The 19,538-nt window shown below is 42.2% G+C and overlaps 2 protein-coding genes across 3 annotated transcripts in view; one reads left to right on the plus strand and one right to left on the minus strand.

Annotated features, from left to right (window-relative positions):
• Window positions 1-1,265: 1,265 nt before the first annotated feature.
• ANKS1B (ankyrin repeat and sterile alpha motif domain containing 1B) overlaps window positions 1,266-19,538 on the minus strand; it is a 106,087-nt gene continuing 87,814 nt past the window's right edge. Inside the window, exon 9 of one of the 2 annotated variants that reach the window (XM_075602221.1) lies at window positions 1,266-4,580. In XM_075602221.1, the coding sequence (XP_075458336.1) occupies window positions 4,494-4,580 (87 nt within the window). In that variant the 3' untranslated portion in view covers window positions 1,266-4,493. Of the gene's footprint in view, window positions 5,619-19,538 lie in introns of both variants that reach the window. The other variant, XM_075602222.1, reaches the window with a different exon arrangement.
• Window positions 13,668-16,184, plus strand: LOC142496007 (gastrotropin-like). Its single transcript, XM_075602216.1, has 4 exons — window positions 13,668-13,821; window positions 14,048-14,220; window positions 14,997-15,086; window positions 16,075-16,184. Exons 1-4 carry the CDS (start codon window positions 13,755-13,757, stop codon window positions 16,126-16,128), a joined length of 384 nt encoding a protein of 127 aa, XP_075458331.1. The 5' UTR covers window positions 13,668-13,754; the 3' UTR covers window positions 16,129-16,184.

The following is a 19,538-nucleotide window of genomic DNA, read 5'->3' on the forward strand; positions in this document are numbered from 1 at the left end:
ATCAGTAGGTGGGACAGCATTATTTTCTGAAAAAATATAATTTTCCAATAAAATATATAGATATAGGTGCTTTAAAGCCAAATAAAAGCTGGCTTATGTTTGCTTCTCATTCTTTCTCTTACTGTTACTTAAGGTGTGTGTTTCTAAGATCTCACCAGGGGAAGAGAGTGGGGCAACATTTTACTGGAATGATCGAGACCTCCCCCCAAAGTAGACTATCCCTCTGTCATCATCACTCTTTTATTTCAGTTTCCCATCTCTCTTTGGTTGGTGAGGTCAATGTGCCTCTTTGTTTAGTTCACAGAGATTGGAATTCACTTATTTCTTTCACTGCTTACAATCAATTGCAGCTTTTTCCTCAGTCTTCTGATATCCATTTACTCCATTCTTTAGCCTCTACAGGAGTCACCTCTCTTTCTCTTTAGCTTCGATAGAGGTGGAGCCCCTTCACATTAGCTTTGGTTGGACCACTGATATCTTAATAAGGAATACTCAGTTGCAGGGCTGCTGACAGATTTCCTGAGGCCGAGGACTAGAGTTTAGAACAGGCCCCCCAACCCGTGTCGGTGGTCTCCCCCTCCTTTATTCCACCCCCCCTCTCCACATGATCCCCCCCCCTCTGTCTCTCACTCTTCATCCCACTCTTCACCCCACTCTTCCTCATTCACTCTCACCCTCACCTCTTTCTCTCTTCCTCACTCCCTCTCTTACACCCCCTCTCCTCTCACACTCTCCCCCCTCCGCTATCACTCAATAACCCTCCCCTCTCACTCAATCCTGCTCCCTCAATTCCCCCCATCTCACACTCATTCCCTCCTCCCTCCCTGGCCACACACACACACAATTCCCCCCCAATACCCATTCAACACCCCCCCCCCCACACACACCACAATTCCCACACAAACCCCCACCCCCCAACATACACACACAAAAAAGCTAATGTCACCTCATACCTGTTAGAATTTGGGGTGCTGATTGAAAGTTGAAAAAGTGACATACAGGGGCGCAACATTTGATACATCTCATGCTAATCTGTGTGCCATGTAACTCCTCCCTAAATCCTCCTTTGACAGTTCTCAAAATATAAATCAACACATGACGCAAAAACTAAGGTGAAGTCCTTGATACATTAGTGCAAAGAGGCACAATACAAAAATGACACAACTGGTTCCCATTCCCCTCCGAAACGCTGCCTTAGTGCAAAAGTCCCAATGCAAGAGGCGTAGAGGAGAAAGTAAGGCGATAGTCTGTAAATAATATTACAGTTTTATTGCAGACAACCAAGGAGTTATTTGATTCATAAAAGTACAGTTCATAACAAGGGGTCATAAATGTTTACAGGGAACGTTTTAATCAGTAATGAAGCAGTTGGTTTTTGGTACAATGTAAACATTAAACAGAATAGCAATCAATTGAACAATTGTTCAGACATCAATAAAAGGATACAACTTCGCTAATATGTAAAAGATGGTCTGCGATATGGTTAACTATTACTCTTTTCCAAGACAGCCTAAGTCGACATTTTTCTATAATGATGCAAGCAACAAAATGTTATTACAATGGGACATTATTACTTTGCAAACTACTATCTCGATTTACTGCTATCACTTTGTTCCTAACCATTCAGTATAAAAGAAATCCAGTTGTGTTGATATCATACCAGATAATAGTATAGAAATACAGTTAACATCAGGAATATGAAGTCCAATCTCAGATAATGTTCTTCCATAAAGAAATAAGCAAAAACAATGTCAATGCCCCCAATCCAAAAAAATAAAAATAATTAAACAACGGATGTAAATAAATTAAAATGACATGGTTTATGGGACATAGTTACTCAAAATAAACTTTCGGGGTGCAAATCCCCAGTCTTCTAGCTTGCACCTGAAATTGTGTCTTGTTTTTGTTTGTTTTTTAGTAACTACAGTACTGTATATCTGAATATGCATGTTATTTTGATTTCTTTACCTCCATAGTCTGAATAAACGTTTTTAGGGGGTGCAGGGACTTGTGTATAAGACTACTCTGGTGGTTGGGTCGTAAGCCTCGGTTATCCAGTTGATGTCATACAGCCCTGCCACTGAACAATTGAGTGCCAGTTCATTTTGTATTTTTTTTTTATTTTCCATAAAAAAATTACTCTTGCTGCTGTCACTGAAAGAGTGATTGGTATTTCCATTTTTCTTCCAAATCTCCACAAGAAGAGTTTTTACATGCTGTTTTATATCAGGGGTGGCCAACTTCAGTACTCAAGGGCTACCAACAGGTCAGGGTTTCAGGATATCCCTCCATCAGCACGGGTGGCCCAATCAGTGGCTTAGTCAATGACCGAACCACCTGTGCTGAAGCAGGGATATCCTGAAAACCTGACCTGTTGGGGGCCATTGGGTCCAAAGACATACAAAGGCAATACAGCAGATACTGAAAGAAATTCTAGATCATATAGACCATGGGTGGCCCACTCCTGGTCTGTGTGATCTAGATAGAATATCTTTCAGTATGTACTGTCTTGCTTTTGTATGTCTTTGGCCTATTCTCTATGTATATGCCACTGGTTAAAAAAAAATGTCAGACCATATTTACTATGCAGTACAATTCCATTAGGAACCGAATGGAACCTTACAGCCCTTTCACTGGAGGTTCTATCAATCCATTTCTAGTGATCTGAACGATGTTATAAAGCAGATCCAAGATATTCACAGCAACAGTATTATTCTACATCGTATGTTTTCTCAAAGCAAAACAAAAATACACTACAGGATTTTAGAATAAAAAATGGGAACCAGGTAATAAAATAACGTCCAGGGAGAAATAGAGGCAAAGAACAAATATGTTTCAAATATAATCAACATATAAACAAAACAGGTTGCATTGCATTTTCATTTTTTTTTGTTTATTACAGGATGGAAGCAAGGCGTCTCCAGAGCTGAACTGTGTTAATTTCAGCTTTGGGGACCCCCTGCTTCCAGAGATACTTACCTCCATAGTGGTGCCGGTATCTCTTTCGTCAGAGAAACTGTGTGCCTAACATAATTGTGGCTTTAGATGTCCTGCGTCTTGTCGGACAATAGGAAGGATATAATCTGTGACAGCTTCCTATTGGCCAGTAGGGTTGCCAGGTGGCTTCTCAAAAATGTAGACACCTTGATAAAGTGCTGTTGCATGAAACGCGTAGGTGCGTTCATGTAGTCCGTTTTTATTGTTTTTCTAGCATGCAATAAATTTGATCACTAATCCCAGTTTGGAGTTGCCTGGCTATTTTTTCTTTCTCTGGATACCAGAAGCAGGATTTCCCTGGCTGTGCTCTGTCTACATTTACTGCAACTTTGAATCTACACCTGGATGGACTGCACGCCACAAACGATTGCAGTGTCCCATGGAGTGTACAGGTAAAGAGCCGCAGTGCCTTGTGTTATACTCTGTACACAACGGATATTATTGTATATTTATTCATATACTGTTTGGGTGTTTATTGAAGTGTTAATTGATGTGGGTGTCACGTGGACTCCACTAGACACTTATCCCCTCCAGTTCAACTATATCATTACTGTGTGGACACTCCATTTTCATCTGGATACTCATGGCATAAACTCTCTACAGACGGAACCGTGTCTGATTGTTGAGCACTACACTCACTCTACTATTATCTGGCTTCTCAAAAATACTGGACACAATGGTGAAAAATGCAAGACACACACGCACACATGCACCCATGCACCCATGCGCATGTTCGAGATAAACTCGGGACACACACACACACCTGTCTCCGCTCTCCGCTACATGCTGTTTCCTCCTCTCCTTGGCCACACCCCCAGACTCCTGACACCTCCTCCAGTTTGGTTGCCGCTGGGTAATGCAGCCAATCAGGATGGAGGAAGCTGCCCAGCCCCTAAGCAACAGCCCTGTTCTCTCGCTGCTCAGGGAAAACCTGCGGCCCCCCCAAGCTGGTCAGATCACTATGTCAAGAGAAGTAATACCGGACACATACATGGCCAGTACTCCCTCTAATTTTGTTACAGAGCAGTGTCCAAATACAGGACAGTCCGATTTAATACTGGACACCAGGCAACCCTATTGGCCAGCGTGATCGGGACATTTAAACTTCACAGGGATACTGGCAGCACCTACGGAGGCAAGTAACTCTGGAAGCAGGGGTCCCCGGTCCTGAAATGAACACAGTTCAGCTCCAAAGACCCCCTGCCTCAAACCTGCAATTAAAAATATATATTTAAAACGCAATGCAGCATATTCTGCTGTCAAGTACAATTGCACCTATAACTGCTTCTTTGCCTCTAACATATTGCACTGCATGGGTTCCGCCTCAAGCATCAGGGGATGAAGTACTTGCAGAAGACGATTTAACCTCTTTATTGCAGAGGACAATGCTCCTCATTCTTGCGCAATACGCTTTACAAACCTTGAAAAGCTGAAATAAACTGCACACAACCTCTGCCCCCACATGACTTCTTAGGGCTTACGCAAGAAACGCTGCTTCAAACCAATGTCTGCTTCTCAGCCCCTCCGCTGCTCTCAATTCCGTTGGCCCTTTTTCCAGTGAGACGGTTGATAAGACATCGAGGCTACATCACACAGAAAGATTTCACAGCAGATTAGTGAGATTTTATATTGGGATAACGTGGATATGAGCCGTTTATACCTAGGTGACATGACGAAATCGCCCCGCTTATCTTCCTTCGCTGTAGGATTGCATGTACCTTTCTAAGCACACGATGAAAATCTTATCAAACGATCTATATGACACATTTGAGAATAACCTTTGTTTCAGCGAGATTATATTGTTTTATCTCGTTATGCCATCCCTTGGCTTTAGATCTTCGGATAACATTAGGTAGTTACCCTGCATGTCAGATTGTTCCGAGATTACGCTCACTTTTAATCAGAATTTTTTTTTTTAAATTAAAATGGAGACATGCTGTCCATATGGGTTAACATATTTATACAACAGTAACATAGTAAAACAGAGTAGTATGTTCACCCCTAAGTAGCACACGTGGCCAGGAAGTCTTTATCATCATTCAAAACTCTTTGCAAGGAGATTAGAAATGAGGCAGTTTTTTTTTTTCAGGGAGAAAATAAAACAAAAAAAGGCGGCACAGGTTCACTAAACGCTGATATTGGGGTACGGCAGAACTAATTGGTATTAACTGCCATTGGCTTGAATGGAAGGTAATGGAATCTAGCTTTGTGAATTGTCCATAGTGATGTTTTTCAGTGAATTATGAGCGGAGACTCCCACATAAATAAGCAGAGTAGGCCCGCGTGCACACGGCGAGCACGTGCAAATTTGGGTGCACAATGTGGTAGGGAAACGCCTTCATCTTCATTCACTTGAAATTGGTTGAGGGAACATTTATTACGAAGAAAGTAGAAAAAGGATACGTTTATCATTGAAATACGAGGGGATGTCCTCGTCCTTGGGGTGTGAGCCAATGAACAAGCAGGAAGTCACTGTGATACATGTTGTTCCCTCATTTATTGATGTGTATGGCTGGCAGCCATTTTGTTTGCCAAGAAGAACAAAGTCGTATATCTTCTGAACAGAGAAGTGTTTAAATCAGAGTGGTCCTGCTCCAGTGGGTCCGCGGTTCTGGCAAAAGCTGGAAAAAAAAAATCAAAGGATTTGAAGCTTTAAAGCAGCAAACCCAAGCAAAAGAATGAAATGGAATTACGCTTATAGTGTAAACTGGGATTAGCTGTCTCTGGTTTAAAATTGTTCCGCGTTTTTACGCTGTTTATTTTGCTGGCATTCATGGTGGCAGCTGCAACCTCTGTTTGCTTGAGATATGTGGCTGTCGGCGACCATTTTGAATTCCAAGGTTAGGATACTTTACAAAATGATATGTCCAAACTCCAACATAATTTAGCATCACTATATAGTTTTTGTTACTAATGAAAACAGACAAACTCCACAGTATGTATGTATATATTTCTATTAATATATATTTCAGTGATCAAAGGGGATTGTTGCTTAATCTTTTTGCTGTCAGTCCCCTCAGGCAGAGGTAGGGATAAGTGTACAGCATTACTTGTAATATATTCTGTAGTAAGTGACCGCTTGCTAAAAAAAATAAACAGCTGGTTAAAATGTGGTGGTATTAGGTGGCGCTGAGTATCACTACATTTTTATTTTTACACCGAGGTCGGGATTCATCAAGCCGTGATTCAGAGCATTGCACCCGGATCTGGCTGTAGCTTCCGTTGACTTAAATGGCAGGCACCGCTGTATCGGGGTGCGATGTGCTGCATCTTGGCTGGATGAACCCCAGACCCAGAATGCCAACTACTTTTTATTTAACAAACTTACAATCTCATTTTTTACCGTTTTCTTATGTTTAACATCATCACTCTTATTATCCAAAGAGCTCTGTCCCATTGTTACAGGTTAAAAAGAAAACAACCCACATCGTGTGCTCAGAGAAAACTCTTGTGGGTATTAGAATCACAGTTAATGGCGTTGAAACCCATATATAATCAACAATTATAAACCTATAAGATAATAAATAGAATATAGGTAAAGTAATATAAAGAAAAACCATGGGCAGCGGTAGGAAATACATTGTTAAATACATGTAGATCTTTCTGAAATCAGTCTCAGTACCAGTATTTTTTACGTTACAAATTTTTTTACTAGGATTTCTATTTACAATCCTAGTTTACAGGGATCTGGGTTAACATGGATAAGAAGCAAAAAGTGACACACTGTGAGTGCTCATTTGCATGTCATTTCCCAGAATCCCTGGTTGCAGTGGAAGCTGCTAGGAATGCTACGAGATAATTGGGAAAGGTGGGGTTGTGGACCTGTCTGATATGTGAATGTGCTCACAAGTGGTATTTTTATGTGCTGTAGACTGTGTGGTGGAGGGTTTTGGGCATTTTTTTTATTCACCGTAACTTATTTTGTGTAGCAGGTTGTATTTACAATCCGAGATTTATTTTTTGTGAAAGACTGATCTATTTTTAAAGGCTCACTTTTCTGTTTTAAATAAGAGTCTTGGTTTCTTTGTGTTCTATTAGAAATTTGTTTTCAAATACAATTTTGATAGTCTCTAGGGGGAGCACCTGACCCTTTGAGGTTGACATAATCTAGAATACATTTACTTAGATATATTGATGAGTGCAGGACATTTGTATGTAGTTTCTTATTGAGCTCTGTAGCCACACTGAACCAGTCTCATAAACTTCCTTCTGCGACCCAGTTTGTGTTTTGTTTCACTTGTTATTTCATTGTTATGGATGAACCGAAACTGGCTAATTCCAACTATACGAAACAAAAATAGATCAAAGTAATTGCTGCTCCATAAACAAAAAGCAGGAAAACTCACCAGCAAAAAATGATTAAAAGCACTTTATTGGATCTACATAAAAAACATGTGCAGACAGGAAAACGCTCCTCCCACGCGTTTCACGCCCCCTAATGGCACGTTTTCAAGGAGCTTAAATTCGGGTTGTTTCTAGTTGTACTTCCAAGTATATGCTGCTCCCTGACCTCTGAAATAGAAAGCTTATAATGCACAGTCTTAAGACTTTGTATCAAAATCAAATGTGTTTAGACTTTGATAGCATTAGAGACGTGTTTCTCTAATAATAAATGTCAGATCATGTTGCTGAAAGACACATCTTCAGACAATTTTGTTGCATTCAATTACCACAGCTTAGATATTAGGGGCAGATTCAGTAACCTCCAATACAGGGTATTGCACCCTAATCCCACAATACTTGCCACGCAAGTAAATGGCAGTTAACGTGGCATTTCAGTGCTACCTAGAACCCATATACAAATCCCGGCATTAGTATCTTAGATTCCTGAAATACAGCAGGAATTCCAGATGTATGACCCATCGTTACTATATGGGAGACTGCAGGATTACATACCAGACCTATCCATTCTGTCTTAGCATGTATATACTGTATGTCAGATGCTCCCGTTTTATGTTAGATCATATTTCTTACCTTAATGCTTATGTCTCCTGACTTTAATGGGGTATATAAAAAGTGACCATTTTCATGCACTTTATATGACACTTTTATTACATGGCAGCTCTTGCTACGGTTCTGTGCATTTTATCACTGTCACAGCTGATTAGTCTATAACATATCTTTTTGCTGTGTGCCTGGCCTTAATTAATACATTGAGCAGGAAGTTTCTCTAGGACACTACTCACATGTCAGTTCTGCTTACTGTATGGCCACCGAAACATCTTTAGTCTACAAATTATTGCTGTATTTTAGACCTTATTGTTGTATATCAGATTATCTTTGCAACACACCATGTCAATTTGCTGTCAGATCTAATATTGCATGTCAGCCCTACTTCTTTAAGCCATATCGTTTTATGGTGTATGTCATGAGATATTTGGTATTTTTAATCCCTCTGGTGCTTAAGGGGTTAATGAGCTACACTTTTAACAAGAATACAAAATGCTGAGTCTGAAACAGGTCAGAACTGTTTCTTTGAACTGCTCTGAATTTCAAAGGGATTTACTTGAGGAGGGGTGTCCATGTGGATGGCCCACTCAAGGTGTCAATTTAATTAATCAAGGTCTACAGACAGGGTTGGGTGAGAACAGCTTCAAGGTATGTTGTAGAAGGGGTGGGCTCATGAAGGTGCCCTAAGAGAGAATTGTACTTAAGTCTGGGCCAGGTTGTAAAACAGCAGATCTGACCAGGGGTATGCTTGGAAAGCATGGCAGACCTTATCTTCTGAACCAGTGCTTCTCTGGGAAAAATCCATAGCATGTGGTAATGTACTGTATAGGAGTTTCTGTTTTACCCCTTTTATTTTAAGAAGCTGTTCTGCCTTATATTGTAATAACTGTATGTTTATTTGGCAATACCTTTTCTGTAATTCAAGCCCTGTATTTTTATATATATTAAACCATTTAATAAGTAATGCTTTGGGCTCTGAATGAACTTTGTGCACGCTGGAGAGAATAACTTGCTAAATTCAGGCACATGTTACTACAACTGATTTTGTGTTAAAGTGCATAGTTCTTCTTATAATAAACAGGGACCTTAGGTCCTGGCGGATATTTTAGTCTAAGATCTTTTATCATATCTGCATAACCTCAGGTGGTGGCAGTGGACGGTTATGATGTGCAATTGTGTAGGGGTTAATATTAACTCGCTGGTTCCTTGCAGAGGAGAAAGGTGGGTTGGCTAGAGTAGCCTTGTGTATTAACCCTGGTTGCATATCTAAAGTCACGTGCTCACTTGTGTGCTGTTCGTGGTGGTGGTATATTGGGATGGCTTGAGGAGAGATACAGCCCATTTGAGGGACTCCTGAGTGGGTGAAGAGTGGGGCAGCTTGCGAGCGTCGGTATTAACCCTTGTCCCGTATGCAGGTCGCGTACTAGCAGAGGGTCGTACGTGACAGTGTATATAAGACATTGGTATTGTTTGGTAACGTTTTCTAGTGTCTAGCCTTCAGCTGCAAAACAGACTTTGCAATTGTATCCTACTGCAGGGGTGCTAAACTCCAGTCCTCAAGCCCTCCCCCGTTCCCTTCCCCCAACAGGAAAGATTTTCAGGATATCCCTGCTTCAGCATAGGTGGCTCAGTCTCTGCTTCAGCACAGGTAGCTCAATCAGTCCCTGCTTCAGCACAAGTGGCTTAATCAGTCAAAGACTGAGCCTCTGATTTAGCCACCTGTGCTGAAGCAGGGATATCCTGTAAACCTGACCTGTCGGGGGGAAGGAGGGAGGGAGGCTTGAGGACTGGAGTTGAGCACCCCAGGATACTGTCCCCATTTTCCCTTACACCCTCCTTCTCACACACCACCTCGCTCTCACCTCCCTCTTACATCACCCCTTCCACCCCCCTTCCCTCTCTTACACCTCCACTTCTCCCACCCCCATGTATTTCTCCCCCCTCCCCATACTCAATAACTCCCCTCCCCAATATACACACACACACACACACACACACACACAAACAATAAGCCACCCTCCCCAAATACACACACACCAAATAGGCCCCCCTCAACAAATACACACACCCGATAGGTCCCCTCCCCAAATACACACACACACACACACACACACACTCAATATGCCGCCCCTCCCCAAATACACACACACAATAATCCCCCTACCCAAATACAGACACACACGCACACAATAGGCCCCCCTCTCAAATGCAGACAGACACACGCACGCACACAATAGGCCCCCTCCCCAAATACAGTCACACCCACAAAATAACCCCCCCCTCTCAACCCCCCAAAAAATTCACACACACACACATTAGGGGGTAAAGGGCCAAGGAAGGTGGTATAAGGGGGGCTGGGAGGGTGGTATAAGGGGGGCCTGGGGCATGTGTGCTTACTTGGGGCCCTTGGATGGGCCTGCTGGAGCAGCATGGCCGGTGCACTGAAGGCCTGGGGAGGCCCAAAGGAGGGACAGGTGGCAGTGCCGCGGAAGGGGAAGGCCCTTCAGTGGACAGATGATACCGGCAGCCAGGAAAGGGGAGGGCACGGCTTGCCTGCAGAGAGGAAACTGCAGGGTTGCCGGCAGGGAGGCCGGGCCCCTTGCCTGTCCGGGCCCGGGACACCAGTCCCGGCTGTCCCCCCTTGACCCCTGCCCTACATCTGCTTACTACTTATCACACCCTATTACTGTAATGAGTCCTTCTATTATGGCAAATGTGATGTGGTATGTAGAGCTCTGTGGTACAAAAGAGCAAAATGCAGCGTGTTGGATTCTCTACCTGTAAGAACATGTATGTATATCTTTATTTGTATAGCACATCCATGTACATCGCGCTTCACAGCAGTAATACACGTGACATAATAATATAACACATAATGGGAATAAGCGAAAAGGAGTCCCTTCACCGAAGAGCTTACAATCTAAGTGGACATAGTTATATGTTCGGTCCTATTAGACACAAGAGCCTTTTACTGTGTGTAAATCTCTCATTTACAATGATATTATGAAACTATCTATGTACGTTAGACTGTATGCCAGCCATATGTACTATAATGTTTGAGAGAACCTCTCACACTACTGAAATTATATGATTGTACAGTGGTTCACACTCCAGACGCTGCATGAGAAGTGACCATTATATCAGATTTCTTTTCTCCCCATAATATTTTGTGGGGGTTTTCTCTGTATCATTATTTGATGTATATCTTCGGTGGAGCCCCTCTGTATTTTAGGATTATTTATCCTAAATATGTAATAGGGCTGGTCATTTTAATAGATGATTGTTTTTTTTCGTATTATTGGGAAGCACTCCACCCTCTTCTTGCGATTTTTGTAAATTGTCTACACGCGTTTTGAAGTTGCTGTTAACTTGAGATTATCTACCTCTAGAAGAATTCTTGCTGGGGACTGTTATCTTACATTTTAGCCTGAGAAGCTCAGCTGGGCTGACATGACCCTGCCACTAACAATTGTCACTTTGGCTAAAATAAGAATGTCAGTATTCAGAATGATGTGGTACCATGCTATTTTCATGAGTTTTCTCAAGAAGATCAGGTGGACCTGACACAGCTTCATGAAATGCTGGTTATGTGACATCAATGTTTCAGTAAAGAAAATGAGGTAAGGTCAACAATGCATTGCTCCACGCTGACAAAACGGATAGCACATGTAATGCACAATGTAAGACAGATTGGGTCCTCAATGATTATTGTATGTTTAGAAATTTCGATTATTTTGAGACAAGATATTCTCACACAAATAGGGTTGCTAGGTTGATTCTCCAAAACGACTGGACGCAATGGTGAAAGGTGCGACTCGTTTAATACGTGTTCGGCACACACACCTCTCAATGCTCCATGCTGTTTCCTCCTCCTCCTTGGCCCCACCCCCAGGCACCTGACACCTCCTCCTCATTGGCTGCTGCTGGGTAAGGCAGCCAATCAGAATGGTGGAGCTGCACAGACCCCTAGCAACAGCCCTGTTCTCTCCCTGCACGGGAAAATCCTGCGGCCTCTCAAGCCAGTCAGGTCACTATGTCCAGAGAGGTAATACCGGACACATACATGTCCTGTATTACCTCTATTTTTTTTTACAGGACAGAGTGTCCAAATACAGGACAGTCCGGTTCAATACTGTACACCTGGCCAACCTGCACACAAATAACTTCAACAGTTTTGACTCAAACTGGATATTGTTCAACAATATTTATGGGCAGTTTTCTTATGTGCAAGAGGCCCAAACTCTAAATGTTATTTTTGATTCTGAACGTCAACTGGGACCCTCAAATGCCAAATAGGGAAGAATAGGTAATGGGGGAGTAGAGATGACAGTAGGAATAATAACACTTAATGATGCATTTTCTAACTGTAGTGCGAGTGAGTGAGACCTGTGTTTAGCTAGAACTCTAATTAGCATGTTGGGTCTGACACCATTCCAGCCATTAGGTTGGAACTGTAGGCTTAACAACTCTGTATAGTTGGTATGAAAATCCCTTTAGGAAGTGTAGGAGGGGACTCATTTAAATACACTTTGCGTAGTCATTAGCATATCTCCCAGACAGGTACCTCAGGTGTGCTCCTTTTTCAGCAGAAGCATGGCTCCCTAATTTATTTGGAGTAACTTTAGAGGGGATATGTGTGTGTGTGTGTGTGTGTGTGTGTGTGTGTGTGTGTGTGTGTGTGTGTGTGTGTGTGTGTGTGTGTGTGTGTGTGTGTGTGTGTGTGTGTGTGTGTGTGTGTGTGTGTGTGTGTGTGTGTGTGTGTGTGTGTGTGTGTGTGTGTATATATACATAAATGGAGACTGATTATTATTAGAAATATCTCTCTCTCATAATAAACTGCAATCTTTTGGGTACCATTCTGTGTGTGATTGACCTGTGAGACCACCGTGGACATATCAATGTCTCTTGGTTATGCAAGTGGTGCACCAATACTGCACTGCTTTTGCAGATGGGAGATTCCCATAACGGGACAATTCCATTTAGCTCACAAAAGCACTTTGTTAAAAGCTTAGCCATTCATTTGTTTAATGAATATATTCATCTTTAAAGTAAAAAGGTCGATTTTCAATGAAACTGACCCCGTTGTTTCTATTATTAGAGAGGTGGCAATACCATAAGGAGTAAAAAAAAAAAGATATTCCAATGGGTGTCAATAGGATACTGTGGTTCCCTTTCAAAGGCTGCAATTTGATATGTGGAATAAAAGTCTTGCTTTAGATCGGAGACCATTTTAAAGGAAATTGTTACAAAACATTGTACTTTAGTAACATTAAAAAGAGTGCTCATTTCTGTTTTTTGAAATGGTGCTTCAAAGTGACTGATTTCCTTAAGCTGTTGCGGGTAACCTGCTCTATTTGTCACCATTGAATCCCAAGACAGGCATTGATATTTAGTGAGAGCCAAACTGCATCAAGCATGAATGAACCTTAATACAACTTCTGCCTTATTAGGTCAATTCTTCTCTGTGAAATCAATATCCGGCTTAGCGTTGAAATGTGACCATTGGGGATGATTACAGGAAGAATGCAATATATTTCCACTGGTTCTTGGCACCTGGAAGGATTATTGTGTTCAAGGATCTCGAACCTGGCATATTTCTTTGGGTCAATAACACTAATGCTAATGATTCATCAAATTGCTGAGCCTGGATACAATCAGCTTTGTTTGCAGAATTTGGAGGTAGGGGGTGGTCATTCTTGGAGGGGGAGGTCTACTGGCACAGGGTTTATAAATCAGCACTTCCAGCCTCTGTGTACAGAACCTGCATCCTCATATCTCTGTCACCTTCCTGGTTCAGCTACAGCAACATGTCTTTCACTGGAAAATACGAAGTGGAAAGTCAGGAGAACTATGAGACTTTTATGAAGGTTATTGGTGAGTAACGTCCCGCATACTTTAATACTCTCACCTGCTGTCTCTGTAAGTCTCGGGTATGGGTGCTATATCAATAAAGATATACATACAGACATACTACAGTCCCACATGCCTGCTTAGTCTGTGCAAAACCGTGAAAGACGACCTTCTCAGTGTTACAGTATCTGATGGTGAATATCAAACTTGACGTTTGATCGCAGCTATTTCCTTTTCTATTGCGTGTCAGGTATTCCCGCTGATGTCATTGAAAAAGGAAAAAGTTTCAAGTTTTTCACAGAAGTTACCCAAAGTGGCAATGACTTCACATGGTCTCAAATCTACCCAGGGCACACCATGACCAACACTTTCACCATTGGAAAGGAGTCGGATATGGAGACAATGGGTGGTAAAAAGTTTAAGGTGAGTATTTATCCGAACGGCCTGTTCAATACAGAACAATAAAATGGGAGCACTCAAGGAGCAGATCACTTTTAGAAAGCTACTGTACTATTTAACCACAAGTAACCTCTTATTTCATTCACCACTATCCTTTGGCATCTCCTTATGCACTGCTGGCTTGCAACACCCTTTCATGCACTGCAGTCCTTTATTAGTTCACTCCCACCCCCAACACACCTGTAACATCTTCTCTCTCCATGCAAGGCTGGCGTGCAATCCCTTCTTACTCTAGGCACTACTGTCTGCAGCACTTTCTATACTCCATGCACTTATAATAATAATAACAACAATAACAACAATAACAACAATAACAACTGCTAATTTTACACAGCGCTTTACAGAGACATTTCGCAGGCACAGGTCCCTGCCCTGTGGAGCTTACAATCTATGTTTTTGGTGCCTGAGGCACAGGGAGATAAAGTGACTTGCCCAAGGTCACAAGGAGCCGACACCGGGAATTGAACCAGGCTCAAACTCTCAATGCCAGTCAGTGTCTTTACTCACTGAGCCACTCCCTCTCCCTCACTTGAGTCTTTCTATTTCATTGCACTGGTATTTTCCATTACCTTCTACAACCATACACTGCTTACTTGCAACAAAATCTCATTATTGCAAGAATTTCCTCCTGCACCTTACTCTGCTAACGAGAAGCACCTCCCATCCACTACCCACCCAATGCACTACCTTCGTGCAGCATTGAAACGGCCTTTATTGATCTAAAAAATATTTAATTGCAGGCAACTGTTCAACTGCAGGGTGGAAAAGTAGTTGTGGACTTCGGTAAATACCATCACACATCAGAGATTGTTGGTGGAAAATTGGTGGAGGTGAGAGTTAATACGTTCTCTTTAGTATAACCCACGTGTTCTGTTATGGGATGACACCAAGGCTATCAACCCTATAGGGCCTCTGTATTGAGATCATATTTCCATTTTTATTGTGAGTCAAAAGTTTAGTGCTGAAAGGTAGTACAAACCCTTATAAAATATGTGTCGTATGTATGAAGACTGCACAGCTACAACGCATAGTTCATTGGTTGAGATGAATTTTAACGCATTGCATCATGTTTAATATCTGATTGATGCAACTTAAAGTAAAACAGAATGAGCTGTATTTTTTTTAATTTATAGTAGTAAATATAAATTATTAGTGAAACAGTATTTCATAGAGCCAAACTGTGAAAATAATACATTGTTGTTAATCTATATAATGAAACATCCCTGCTGCCTCAAGACACATCTGTGGCTGATACTTAGCATCTTCATTCTGCGTTAACAAAATAAAGAGACTTTTTAAGGGTTACGCCAAGTTGAACTTGGTGGTCAATTTTCGATGCACTTTATTCTTTTCGGGGGAGCGCAGAAACCACATTTTTTAGTACACAAGTGCAATTGAAAATGAGATTTCTGTACACCAACTCTGTGCCTACAAAGCAGTTTCCTACGCTTAGTACATAAACTCCTCTTAGTTATCACCATGAACCCCAGAAATGTCACCTATTAGTCACAAAGAACTGTAGCAAAAAACAACCTCCCTCCCCCAAGTTTATTGATACCATACAGTTTTTTTTGTTTTTAATCTAGACTTATTAGCCTCTTAATGCATTGCTAATAACCCCCCGTATGAAACATGGCAAGTTTAATTGAAAATTACAGAGCACATTTGCTCCGGCGCAGGAAATGATATCAGCAAATGAGTTGTGACTGCAGGGAACTCCCAGCCCTCTTTTGCAGATGAGAGCTGCTTCGTAGTGATGCTGTGTCCTGCATGTAACAGAACCGCAACTCATTCTTACATGGTGCTTTTGCTTTTCAGACCTCGGTGGCTGGTGGCATTACCTTCAAAAGAATCAGCAGCAGGGTGGCATAAACAAAAAGGACCCGCTCTTCTTCTATTTGGCAACAAATAAAAACATTTGATTCTTACATGTTGTATCTGATTGTTTCTTTGGATGCGCCAATGTTCCGTAGTAGCAGTAGAGACAGCCAGTGCTGTAGGGGCGGGTGTAGGAAGAGCATGTTGGAACCCCTCTTTTTCTGCCCGGGGAGGTAGAAATGCTGGCTGGCCTTTCTGGCATGGAAGGGGTTAGGAATCTGGGCAGTGTATTGTACTAATAACCCGGTCACTTAACAACGTCCATGGGATTCGATGTACAGTCAAAGCACTCAGGACATTAGTCAAAGTGTGATAGTACTAGGGGGCTATGGAGCATCTCTACATTATCATCACTATCAGAGAGCCACTGGAGGCTATGCACTAAGCGCCGGGCTGTTTAAATTGCCAGTTTTGACAGCGTTGCTATCACAGTATGCATAAAGCCCAGAATACCTGTGATAGCAACATTTGCTAAACTGGCGAGTAGCCGGCGACGTGATGATCGCCCCTCTGAAAAGGGCTCACCCTGCGATTTATTTCTGCTGCAGGGAGAGAGAGAGTCGCCTCTCCCTGCGCAAATCTTGCCAGAGATCAAACATTTTTAAGATAAAATGTAATACTAGTGTATTGTAGCAGGGGGTCTCCAGAGGAGAACCTCGTTGATTTGAGGTCCAGGGAATCCCTTCTTCCTGAGATACAGGCCCCGTTATGGGGTGTTGGTATCTCCTATGCATTTTATTCCCACGGTCACGTGACGTGGGACATTTAAATGCATAGGAGATACCGGCACCCCATAACGGGGCCTGTATCTCTGGAAGCAGGGGGTCCCCGGACTTCAAATCAATGAAGTTCTGCACCGGACACCCTCTGCTACAATACACTAGTATTACACCACCACCCCCCCCCCCCCCCCAAAAAAAATAATTGAACAAATTCGTTACCGTAGCGGCTATCTGCTATGGTAATGAAGCTGCTTTAATATCATTTTTATTAATAGTGTGCTGGAGCACGGGGTCTCCTGAGATGAACCGCATTGATTTCAGCCTCGGGGACCCCCTGCTTCTCGATTTAAATCCCACGGTCACGTGACGCAGAAGATTTAAAAATGTCGGCGATACCGGCACCCGATGCCCCATCCAGGGCCTGTATCTCGGGAGGCAGGGGGTCCCTGTGGCAGAAACCGAAGCAGTTCAGCTCAGGAGACCTCCTGCTCCCGCACACTATAAATACATTTACATTAAAGCGGATAGCCGCTAAGGCAATGAAGGGGTTAAGGCACAATAGCAGGTTTATTGAGGGCAGAGGGGGTGAGTGAAGCGGGTACTTGACCCTTCACTCACCCCCTCTGCCCCCAATAAACAGTGCAATATGTACTAACCAGCAATACAAGAGCCACCCACCCCTGTGCCCCCACATACACTTTATAAAAAAAATTCTGCACAGGATTGATGCCAGAGGCCCGGCGGGGGTCCCCGGGTGGTCCCCGCGGGTGTCTCGGGGCCTTCTGGTGGTCCCCACGGGCGTCTGGTGGCCCTTGGGTGGTTCCCATGGGTGTCCGGGGGTCCTTGCTGGCCTGTGGTACCAATCCTGTGCCTAAAAAAAATAAAATGCAATACATTCACATAAATACACCCCCCCCAATACATACAGTATAGTAATGGGCAAAATAACTATTATCTAGATATGGATAATAGCTCATTTGCCCATTATAAAATCAAACATTATCCAGCCAGCATAAATAAAGTAAATAAACCTTTCTACTTACCCCTGCCATCATGATGGGCATCCTCGTCAGCATACTCCAGGTCCATGTCCTCCAATGCCAGCAAGAACACATGAATAAAGACAATCTAATGGCTATAACCCCTTAATCACTGTAGTGGTTAATAACCGCTATAGTAATTAAGTGGTTAACCCCCGTTCCACGCTACCCACCCGGGAGGCCTAAGCACCAACCCCGGCCCCCCTATACACACCCTGTACCCATTGATTGGCACAGTGGTATATCATACCCATATAATATGGGCATGATAAGCCACTATAGCAGTCAATGGTCACCCTAATAAAAAAGCATGAATGCCAAAAATACACAATAATAAAACTTATACACAAGCACCTACCCTAATTCAATAAATAAAAACACTAACCAACCAATTAAATACATAAATAAAAGCACATGTTGCCTATATCGTTCTAAAATACTGTTCAGAGAGCTTTGTCCCAATGTACAATAAATGGAGAGCTTTGATATCTAGGACAGCACCACTAATTGTATTAAAGCTGCAGTTCAAGCTGTCGTTTAAAAAAAAAAAATTATAATTCATTATGTGCATCAATACAATCTGCACACTGACAAGTGATGAGCTAAGTTGCTGATCGATCCGTTCTCCTGTAACCGATCGCTGAAATTCGGCTCGGGGGTTCACTAAATGCCCCTTGGGCAATCTTCTGCTGCACTAACAACCAAAGTTCTGTGAGGAAGATCATGTGACCGGGCAGGTTCACCAATTGGATCACTGCTAGAGAGGGTAGGGCTCAAAAAGGTGATGCTGTTTCAGAAGGAGAAGGGGATGTGACTTTGTAAATTGTTGCTATACAGTAGGAACAAAAATGCTTGTTACATGAGAATACATTAAAAATGTCTTTAAAAATGTTTATTTTTTTAAATGCTACAAGTATTTTCTCATAGTACAGAACTGATTTTTTTTTTTTTTTTTTATTAAACACACACGTAGGATATTACTTGAACTGCAGCTTTAAGTGACTTTGCCATTGGTCATGGGAAACCTCTCAGCCATTTTGTTCTGGGTTTAATAATTTTAAAATACTTATACTCAAACAAACCAAAGTGACAAATACCAGGTAGCGTATGGTACGCCCTGGTCTTAATCATTTGAAGAAGTTCATAGTTCTAACAGCCGTACCGGTCCTGGAAAAAAAAGCATAATGGAAGAACCCGATGAGGTTTTGAAAGCTTTGTACACTATACTAATGTTGGTCCACTAAAAGGCATCACAACCACACCGAATCGTAGTAATTAGACGAAGAAAAAAAACACTGTTTATCAAAATGAAAGACAGCAGGGTAATCAACATTAACATGGAAGGCTCTGCACCCCACAACTGGAACAACCTACCGGAGACTCTCACAGCCGCCACCAGTTTAAGTTCTTTCAAAACTAAAGCTGTCTCACATTGTAATCTGGTCTGTATCTGTTACATACGCCTATAATATATATATATATATTATCTCTTACTGTGCATGCAATGTCTTTATATATAATGTATAACCCTGCTCACTTAATGTAACTATAACCATGTATTTCACATCATAACTCTGTGCCCAGGACATACTTGAAAACGAGAGGTAACTCTCAATGTATTACTGCCTGGTAACACATTTTA

Source organism: Ascaphus truei, chromosome 5 (genome assembly GCF_040206685.1).
Source record: "Ascaphus truei isolate aAscTru1 chromosome 5, aAscTru1.hap1, whole genome shotgun sequence".
Lineage (NCBI taxonomy): Eukaryota > Metazoa > Chordata > Amphibia > Anura > Ascaphidae > Ascaphus > Ascaphus truei.

What these genes read in the sequence shown, in the direction of transcription:
- LOC142496007 (XM_075602216.1), top strand. Translation starts at nt 13,755, where the DNA reads ATGTCTTTCACTGGAAAATACGAAGTGGAAAGTCAGGAGAACTATGAG. An exon ending in GACTTTTATGAAGGTTATTG is followed by an intron (nt 13,822 to 14,047) that starts GTGAGTAACGTC and finishes ATTGCGTGTCAG; the next exon opens with GTATTCCCGCTGATGTCATT. An exon ending in TGGGTGGTAAAAAGTTTAAG is followed by an intron (nt 14,221 to 14,996) that starts GTGAGTATTTAT and finishes ATTTAATTGCAG; the next exon opens with GCAACTGTTCAACTGCAGGG.